This window comes from Triplophysa dalaica, chromosome 4, assembly GCF_015846415.1.
Source record: "Triplophysa dalaica isolate WHDGS20190420 chromosome 4, ASM1584641v1, whole genome shotgun sequence".
In the NCBI taxonomy this organism is placed as follows: domain Eukaryota; kingdom Metazoa; phylum Chordata; class Actinopteri; order Cypriniformes; family Nemacheilidae; genus Triplophysa; species Triplophysa dalaica.
The window spans coordinates 139,857-150,000 of record NC_079545.1 but is presented as its reverse complement, the minus strand read 5'-3'; the positions used below and the strand labels follow the sequence as shown (position 1 = coordinate 150,000).

The following is a 10,144-nucleotide window of genomic DNA, read 5'->3' as shown; positions in this document are numbered from 1 at the left end:
CATTGCTTTAATACTATACATTAATATTGCTGCTGCATTACTGTGTATGTTTCATTTTATCTACTGCTGAAATCCTCTGTAGGCTACAACATCTGTGTCCGGTTTGACCTTGTGGACTTTGAAGGATTCAGTCTCAGACTTTGGGATGCAGGTTATCACACGACACGTGCTGACTGATTCACTGTTGTTTAGAAAACCTGTAATCACTAGTGATGGGTCGTTCGTGAACGATTCGTTCATTTTGAACGAATCTTAAATGTGACTCGGGAGGAACGAGTCGTCATGGGAAGTGATTCGTTCAGTCACGCATGCGCATTGCGCCACATGCTCCGGACGTTTAACAAAAGCAATCAGAGCCAGAAAGAGAATTGATTAGTTCACCTCTCGAGTCTTCGGGTTCGAGTCGTTCGGTCTTTTGTAATGTGACGTGACAGCTTTGGACAGAGAAATTAGCTAATTTACAACGTTCCTAACAAACGGATGCATAGTCTAGCCCTAGTGTTTCTTTATTGATAGACAAAGACAGTGAAAAGACAAATTAATCAAGATAAGAGGTGAGGTTAGCTAATCATAGACGAAATACCAAAGTAAACAAGTAATTAATCTTTTCTGTTTATTATAGCATTATAGTTTTGTATTGGTTGAAATGTGATCAACGTTTGCATAAGTAGTAGATTTGTTAGGAAAGTGACATGTAACATTTTAATTATACTTTGTTAAGGAACGATATGACTCAAAAATATATTCGTTCATTTTGCTGAACGAGACTCAAAGGTCCGAGTCAATAAAATGATCCGAACTTCCCATCACACCGATCCAAAGACGAGATCGAAATTCATGAAGTGCTCCGCAGCACCATCGACGAACACAGTATCGCGAGAGCCATTCAAAAGCGTACATAGCCTTGTGCTCTCGCGGTACTTTGATGTCGTATAAACCGATCGGTCTGCGCAACGCCACATCAAGCCAAACAAGCTTGAAACTTTTCAGCGAACATAGTATAACCAATGATAACCCTTCTCAATGCTAAACCCGAAACATTCTGTACAGCGTGTGATGAAGATCTGATCTGATAGATAACACACACACACACAGTGCAGGTAACGTTAAGTTAGCTGGAGGTCACGCGAGTGCTGGTAACCTTACCTAGAAATCGGACCCATGTGTCTCGATAAACATCCACTTCTTTGCTGTGTTTCTCAGGACTGTCCTCCATGCTGACCTCTGTGCGTGTATTTCAGATCTGATGCAGATTTTCAGAGCTCAGTCAGATCAGATTCGAGTCGTTCGGTCCGATCTACACATGCACCGAGACCAGCCATACTTCATCCTAGGAACCGTCTACAAATATCCATCTTCACCGCTGTTCTCAGCGTGGAAGAATTCTGTCTGCTGGCACCATGGACATAATTCATGAAGCATATCTGTGCACTGTGTGTGACCAGATTTGATTTTTCAGTCGATTGACATCCATTTAATCGCAATCTGAAACTCAAGATCATCCAGAGGACAGTGTTTTGCGGGGCTTTCCACTGCAGACTCCACACACAGCAGAACTATTAAATATTAATGCCTGGTTCATAGACAATGTTTAAACCTTATCCCAGACTAAAACACATGTTTGGGTTCTTAATGTTTAGCTGAAAGAAACTTACACTGACACATCTTCACACTTGTCAGTGTCATTGTTTTGTCATTAGATTCAGAGCAGACATGTTTTTTTCTAGGGTGTGTATGTAAGAGCTGCTTAAATATCCGACAGAGTTTTGATTTAAACCAAGACCTGCTAGCTGAGAACTTCACACTGGCGACTGATGTTTGTGATTTTACGATAGTCCCTAAACCAGAGCTTCACGAAACACCCGGAACTAAGCTTTCAGCACAACAGATAAAGCGATAAAGAAATATTCAGAGATTTTATCAGTTGATGGCAGAATAGCGTATCAATATTTATTTATTTATTTATACGATGTTAGCGCTGTATTATATTAATAAGTTGCAATATGAACACGCATATACATATAACAACATAAAACATAACAAGTTCTTAAAGTTCATAAAGATGTTTCATCTATTCTATTACGTTCATATATATTTTTATGTCTCTTAGATCATAAACGTTAGATCCCATTGGCTGTTGTATGGGCGGACTGAACTCTTATTGACACGTGACGGAGCAAACAGGAACGTGCCGTGTGCCAGCAGCAGCCAATAGCGTGACAGCAGAGCGCGATCCCGTGAAGGGATGGCTGCAGTGTGAATTCAGCGGACGCTTTTGAAACATTCGGCGTGTAAAATCATGTTTTTTACATCATTTCTGATTTTATTTGCTGTTTTAAGCGTCAGTTTTTGTGATGAAGACCACGAGATGGAAGAGTTTTTAAAGAGAGAATATTCACTGTCAAAGCCGTACCAGAGTAAGTGACAGTCGACAATAAACCAATAAATAAACGACAGATTAAAGACAATGTTTTGATCTTCAGCAATCGTGTTTAAAGACGGAAATCATTCTCATGCATCTGTGACAGAAATAACATCCGTGTGCGTGTACGTGTGTGAACACACTTCAGAAAATCTGCCTGTTTTGGTGCATTGATTATTATTGGCAGAACCACCGTTACTACACTAACCCTCTTTATTCTGTGTGGTGTGAACTGAAGTCTAATATGTTCATGTTTGACGTACATACGTTACGTCACCAGTCTAGTTTCAGGGCTAACGTGCTCGTGCGTGTTTCTCATGGTGTGTTTGTATGAGGTGTGATTTGTGCATCTGCATTGCAAACAAAGCAATCAGTCGTGTCGATCGTCGCGCACTTTGCCGTGTCAAAAAGTCGTGACCAATGACGTGTGATAAGGAGCGTTTGACTATCGTCGCCTCGCCTAACGCATGAGAAGTAACGCGATGTCTGCGCTGTGTGGTCTGAAGTAACTTTCTGCCTGTTACCACAAAAAAAATATCCAATAATAATGCTTATATAGTAGGATTCGAATACTGTAATGCAGAAACACAGTTATATTACTCAACGCAGATGGTTAGGAAAAGGTCAAATAAATCTTGCAGCAAGCAGATGATTGTGAACAGAAATCGTGTAATACAATCAGTTAGTAAACGCAGTTAAATGTACGGCGTGTCTATTTACACTCAATACACATAGCCCGCTTTGTTGGAAAAACAAACACAGTCAGAACCGTTGAATGATAAGCAGTTACTCAAGTGGTGTAAGACATTAAGTTTCACTCCGCGCGGGCGCGTGGGAGACCGGAGTTCAAGTCTGCCACCAGCTGTAAAAGCACTCATGAGTTTTTACTACTTTAAAGATAATAATGCCATTTGTTTTCATTAAAATTGATTTAAGACTTAAAATTCACTTTTATTCATAAGGTTAGGGGTAGATTTAGGGCCTTATTATCTGACTAAGTTGCCATCCTTTTTATATTTTTTTTTAAATGTAAAAAATATTTTATTGTATATTTATTATTAAATATTTTATAAATGATAATATTTTATTATATTTATCACATACACATGACTGTCGTTGTTCTCATAATGGAAAGCCACTCAGATTACATATCTTTAGATGTTACAAAATGACTAACTGCTGACTGTAATATCAAAAAATATCCACGTAAATGGAAGAAATTCATACCTAAATGAAATAAAACATGTAATGACTTGGTTCATGATTCAGAAGAAATATAATTTTGTCTATAGTCCTTGTGGTTCAAGGGTCATTAAATACATACAAATACTTATAGTGTATGCCCGGTTTCACAGACATAGGTGATTGTTCAACCAAAATTTAAAACTCTGTCATTGTAACACTCCTGTTGGTCCCTAGTCTTGTTCTCCCCAATGCTTAGTCCCCAAGTTTCCCCATTGCCCAGTCCTGAAGTTTACCAGGTGCACAGTCCCAAAGCATGCCAAGAGCCCCTGGACTCGCACCAAATATTTTTGGAGGGGCAGTATAGGGAAAAGTTAGCCGGTATGGCAACTTCCTGGCCTCCCGAGCTACCGGCACCACCATGGATTCCCGGTGTCTCCAGGACATCCTAGTACTACCTAGTACTGTGTCACTCCCGTTAGTCCCTAGTCTTGTTTTCCCTTTATTGCTCAGGACGTTACTTTTCACACAATCACTCCTCATTGACTGTTCTCTTCTGTCCCTTAATAATTAAGTAATTGTAAACTTGTTTCCGTTGGACTCTGGCAATAAATATATGTTACCCTGCAATTCTGTTTTTGTGGACGTATTCCGATTCTGTTCCATTGGATGTTTATTGTTTGCACTATTGAATACCATAAACTGGATTTGCACTAATCAAGGTTGTCATCTTGTCTGTCCTCAGTGTGTACCGTTACAGTAATTATTTACTCACCCTCATGTAATTTCATACCTGTAGAAATACTTTTGTTCTGGTGAACACAGAGAAAGATATTTTGAAGAATGTTGTAAACTGGCCTCTATTCCATTGCATCGGTTTTGTGTCCATAACATTTAATTGATATGGGGTCCAGTGCTGTTCAGTAACCAAATGCCATTATGATGTTTAAAGTAGTAAAAACACATAAGTGCTTATCCAGCTGTAGGCAGCCTTGAACTCCGGTCTCCCACGCGCCGCAAACAAGACTTAATGTCTTACACCATTTAAGTAATTGCTAATGCTGAATGGTTCTGACTGTCTTTGTTTTTCCAACAAACCGGGTTATGTGTATTGAGTGTAAATAACCTTTAACACTATCATAAAAGTAACACCTGGAACACCTATATACACAAATACATGTATTTATGCACTTACTACAAATAGTGTGTACACTGTTCTACAATCCACAAAATATGTAAACAGAACTTTTCAAATAGTATTTCGTTATGCATAAATGATTTAAAAACAACCTGCTTTTTTTAATGACCACATTTGTCCACACGTACGTTTATACAGACGTACGTTTGTCCAGACGTTTGTCCACACGTATGTTTGTACAGACGTTTGTCACACGTACGTTTGTCCAGACGTTTGTCACACGCATTGAAAAAAAAAGCTTTCAAAGCTACGTCGCCTCGACGTCCGCGCGATTTCGCGCGCAGCACCGACACGTGACCGTTACGTCTGACGTCTCATATCTTACGTCTGACGCCTGAATACAATGGGATTTTAGCCAGTCGGCATGCGAGCGTATACACGTTTGTTCTCACGTCAGTTTGCTAGCGAGTAACCAAATTTGCACATATTACACCTCATATGTTTGAAGGTATCGGTGTCTCAGGTTCGTCTCACTGGGAGCTGATGGGCGATGCTGTGGTCACCACTGATCACGTGCGTCTCACTTCAGACCAACAGAGCAAACAAGGAGCCGTGTGGAGCCGAATGGTGAGTGTCCGGACAGAGATCAAAGGGAAGTCCCCATTCTCTCCTCATTTACTCACACATAGTTTCTCCCAAACCTGTATGAATTTCTTTGTTTTGCTGAACAGACAGGAAGACATTTGGAAGAATGTCAGATCTCACGCACCATTAACTGCCATAGTAGGGGAGTCAATGGGGGTGAGATTTGACATTCTTCCAGATATCTTCCTGTATGTTCAGCAGAACAAAGACATTTTTACACGTTTGGAACAATCCGAGGGTTAGGAAATGATGACAGAATTCCCATTTTTGGGTGAACTGTCCCTTTAAGACTGGTCCCAGACAAATTGAAAACAACCTGCACTAATATATCTTGAAACATATCAGTGCAATTGTTTTGTCTCATGATGCACACCATAATGTTTTTTTGTGAAGTATGATTTTAAAACCAACTTTGATATCTCAATATAAAGGGGTGATATGACACGGCTCAAAGGAATATTCTGTTTTGTTTTAGATGTAACTCAGTGTGTAAACAGGATTTAAGGTTCATAAACGTTGTATTTTCCACACACCGTGCATGTTTGTATCTCCTCTTTGCTACACCTCTCTGAAACACGCAGATTTTAACAAAGCTGATAGGCTTGTTCGACTTGATGCGTTGCCGGAAGATCCGACAGGGGAGTGATATGAGAGAGATTCGAAAGTCCATAAAAAGTTTGGTTTCGAATCGCTCTTGCGGTACTTTGATGTCATTCGCCTGTCGGATCTTGCGGCGCCGCATCAAGTTGAACAAGCCTCATGGCACTGAAAAGAGAGGTGTGCTCTGATTGGTCAGTTCATCAGTGTGTAGTGATTGGTGGAATACTGCAAGCGTGTGACAGAAATGTAACGCCTCTGACCATATTTGGAACATCAGGTTCCTCTTCATTGTACTGACAGGTACACCACCTTACTTGCGTATACATTTGTGCGGTCTTAGACACATCAGACCACCAACTGATGTAGATTTATGGGGGTGTGGTTACACCAGGTGTTTCAGCAGGTCTGGGTGAGCTTTCGTCAGTTTTAGATAGAATACATCTTTTCTTCCCACACTTTCATTTCTGCAATATGACGAGTCTGATACATGCATGGGCAACTTATAACACACCAAACACACAGAACAACACGTGTTCACACCATATGACGTGTGTGTTTGTCTGTGTAGCCGTGTCATCTGAATGATTGGGAGCTGCAGGTTCATTTTAAGATTCACGGTCAAGGAAAGAAGAATCTGAACGGTGACGGTTTGGCCGTGTGGTACACAAAGGAACGAATGCAGAACGGTCAGAACATTTCTTTCTCTCGGTTGTTTAACTGATGACACGTCTTTGTGTTTTGAATGATGTCGTGTTGTTTACAGGTCCTGTGTTTGGAAACCAAGATTTCTTCACAGGACTCGGCGTGTTTGTGGACACGTACCCTAATGAAGAGAAACTTCTGGAAGTAAGGCATCACAATCCTGATGTTCATGTCATATGAAATGTGATGGATGGATGAGTTTTTGTGTAGAATCGATTTCATTCACTCTGTTGTGTGTGTTTGTGTTTTAGGCTAAGAAGAAGAGATACACCCCTCGCACAGAGGTGAGGTCTCACACAAGTGTGATGATGATTATCCGTCAGTGTTGTTTGGTGTTATTTTACACTGGTCAGTGTCCACAGACACATTTAAACACTCAAGTGGGAGATATTCAGCATTCACCATGAACTTCATCCACATTGTGTGTGTTTCTCTCGTTTAATGCTTATATAAATCATGTGTTTTATTTTATGCTCATTATAATTCAAACAGTGAAGATCCAATCTGTGTTTCATTCTTTTACTCCGTCACATTCCTGTATGACACATGGCTGATGTTTTAGCTTCTTTGCTTTGGTTTGATCTTTTGTTTCTCTGTGTTTTGCTGACGGTGTAATGGCTTGAGGATGTAAAACATGACATGGACTGTAGTTTCACACGAGTCCTGTGCGTGATGTGTGTGAGTGTTGATGTCAAGCAGTGTTCTGCAGGCTTGTCAGTGTTTCTGAATTCATTTGTTTGGGACGTTAGAGAATATTTCCGTACGTGTTGGCTATGGTTGCCAACGGCACGATGAGCTACGATCACGATCGAGACGGTCGGCCCACAGAACTGGGCGGCTGTAACGCCATGGTGCGCAACCGGAAGCACGACACCTTCATCTTCATCAGATACGTCCGCCGCAGGCTCACGGTGAGAGACCAGACACAAACATGACTCCACAGACCTGTTGTTGTTTTGCACGGCGGGGGCTGAAGTGTGTGTATGTGAGTAATGATGTCATAGAGTGACCTTAACCTGAACACCTGACAGACACAGTGACATCAGATGAGCGGCGTCTAGAGATCACAGTTTATATCAAGCTCTGCTCCTCTCTCCAGTAATCATTGATCTGACAGAGGTCCGCACACACAAACACTGATTCCTCTAGTGAGATTACTTGCAAGAACAACACAAATCTGAACCTTTTGAAAGATTTCTCTGAATGATGTTCAGCTCTGTTTGCATTTTCAGTTCAACTGTACCAAAGCTGAAAGTTGTGTAAATGTAGTTTTTTGTGCAGTTCTGATGAGACTTTATTACTCTGTTATCACATGATTCTATTCAGTATTCTCAGCAGCACATGTGTTGAGTGTTTTCTCTCTTTGCTCAATGAATGACACTCAGGGTGGTGCAGACAGAGATTGTGAGGCCATCTTTCATCGGGTGCTTCATGCTTCACAATATTATCATACGTGATCAGGGATCATCCTGGTTTTAATGTGTCTGGTAACACAAGCACCATGGAGATCTTAGGAAGTCCTCTGTTGTGTGCAGGTCATGATTGATATTGACGGTCAGCATGAATGGAGAGATTGTCTGGATATTCCAGGTGTGCGACTGCCGCAGGGCCTTTACTTTGGAGCATCGGCCATCACTGGAGATCTGTCCGGTAAACAAACACCTCCACATAAATCACACTGCTGTGAAGTTCTCTTGTCTGAATGACATGCTGTGTGTGTGTAGATAACCATGACCTGATCTCTATGAAGCTTTACCAGCTGACTATCCTGCGCAGTAAACAAGAGGAGGAGCAGGAAGAGGAAATCTTGACACCCAGCGTGGACAACATAGACTTCTACCGACGTAAACAATAATGTTACATTTCACACCAAAATAAACGAATTAAGAAACTAGAAAATCTAACTAGTTTTAGGACCTTTGGGATTTTTTACTTCAACACATTTCATCTCTACATTTTCTTCTATTGTAACGTAGATGTAAAGAAAAACATTTCTTGTGTATTGCGTTTATATATAAGTCATGGCTGCATTTGTGTGGATTTCAACATAGATAAAGTCACTGTATTAAAGTGGCCAGAACTCAGACAGTTTCTGCATCTCATGTTGATCTTGAGTTCTTACAGAATAGTATCACACCCTTCAAATGTCCTTAGTGTCTTTAGATTGATCACATTTATAAAAGACAGATACAGCTGTACCATTATTTCCAAAAACGTATGACGCCTGCGGGGGGAATGGAAGAGGCGGTTTCCTGGGAGATTTGCCCAGGTTGTAACGAAACAGATTTTCATGTTCGGAAAAAACTATATGAACGCTGGGGAGTGTATCAAGCACAGAAATAATATGTGATCGTCCAACTCGTATTTTGACAAGTTGACCATGTCAAGTTTGAGAAGAGGGCACGTGTAAAGAAATCAGAATGCATGACACTGTTGGCACAAACCCTGTAATGTAAAGACATTGTGGGGAAATGTGTGTAATATGAAAATAATGACGGATTAAAATGGCTTTATTTTCTTGATTGAAATTACAACTTTGTGTGTGTGTGTGTCTCAGCATACACAGATGTGGAGAGCGTCGGCAGTGTTGGCATCTTTTTCACCGTTCTCTTCACCATGTTGGGTTTGTTTCTGCTGGTGGTGGTGGGACTCGTGGTTTACAGCCACTGGAATGAAAGCAGACGAAAGCGATTCTACTGACTCAACACAGAGAGACTTCCTGAAGCAAGAGTTGAGACTGAACGGCTGTTCCTTCATCATCTCTAAACACAAGCAGAAGGTTTTTTTATAAATCCAGATCGGTTGCTCGACATGGGGCTTCAGTGGAAAAAGATGATGATGATTGTAAAAGATCCACTATGTCTGTTTCACATTTCAGTTCTGTATCACCTTTTATGAGCCTTAATATCCTTTACTGGATGCTGTAATGTCCTGTTTCTCAGATGTATGTATGTATGTATTTATTTATTTATTTATTTATTTATTGTTTATGCTGGAAAATGAGTGTAAATCTCAGAAATTCCTTCGTTGGCAGAGTTGATTGTATAACAGGAAACTTGAATGCATTAAATCTTTAGGGCCCCCTCCTCCTCCTCCTCCTGGATACAGGTCATCTTTGTGCCTGAAGAAGATGAGCTCATTCTGTGTCAATAGAAGTCAAGATTCCACTGCTGATGGTGTCACATAATAAACTGTCTGTCTAGTAATCTTTTGACATTCATATTAATCTGAGTCGGATTTATTTAACCACACTTAACATTCATGTTACAACAGAATATTACCATTGAAATACCTAACCTTTGTCTAAACGAGCATAATTCGGAAATCGGGCTACACGCCTTTAATGTCATACATACCCTTTCATCTTACTATCCTGCATCAAAAAATTACACACTCCTCCAAAATAGACAAAAATGTCCACCTCTACCATGACACGTTGTACGTTAATATTTTTT

General features: G+C 40.5%; 2 protein-coding genes across 2 annotated transcripts in view; one reads left to right on the top strand and one right to left on the bottom strand.

Annotated features, from left to right (window-relative positions):
• mtfp1 (mitochondrial fission process 1) overlaps positions 1-1,346 on the bottom strand; it is a 5,092-nt gene extending 3,746 nt beyond the window's left edge. Inside the window, exon 1 of the mRNA XM_056745438.1 lies at positions 1,147-1,346. Within this exon, the coding sequence (XP_056601416.1) occupies positions 1,147-1,216 (70 nt within the window). The 5' untranslated portion in view covers positions 1,217-1,346. The remainder of the gene's footprint in view (positions 1-1,146) is intronic.
• An 873-nt stretch (positions 1,347-2,219) lies between these two features.
• Positions 2,220-9,915, top strand: lman2la (lectin, mannose-binding 2-like a). Its single transcript, XM_056745436.1, has 9 exons — positions 2,220-2,417; positions 5,251-5,369; positions 6,556-6,673; positions 6,751-6,833; positions 6,941-6,973; positions 7,439-7,600; positions 8,225-8,339; positions 8,414-8,533; positions 9,247-9,915. The coding sequence occupies exons 1-9, from the start codon at positions 2,300-2,302 to the stop codon at positions 9,387-9,389; spliced, it is 1,011 nt and encodes a 336-aa protein (XP_056601414.1). The 5' UTR covers positions 2,220-2,299; the 3' UTR covers positions 9,390-9,915.
• Positions 9,916-10,144: the final 229 nt, after the last annotated feature.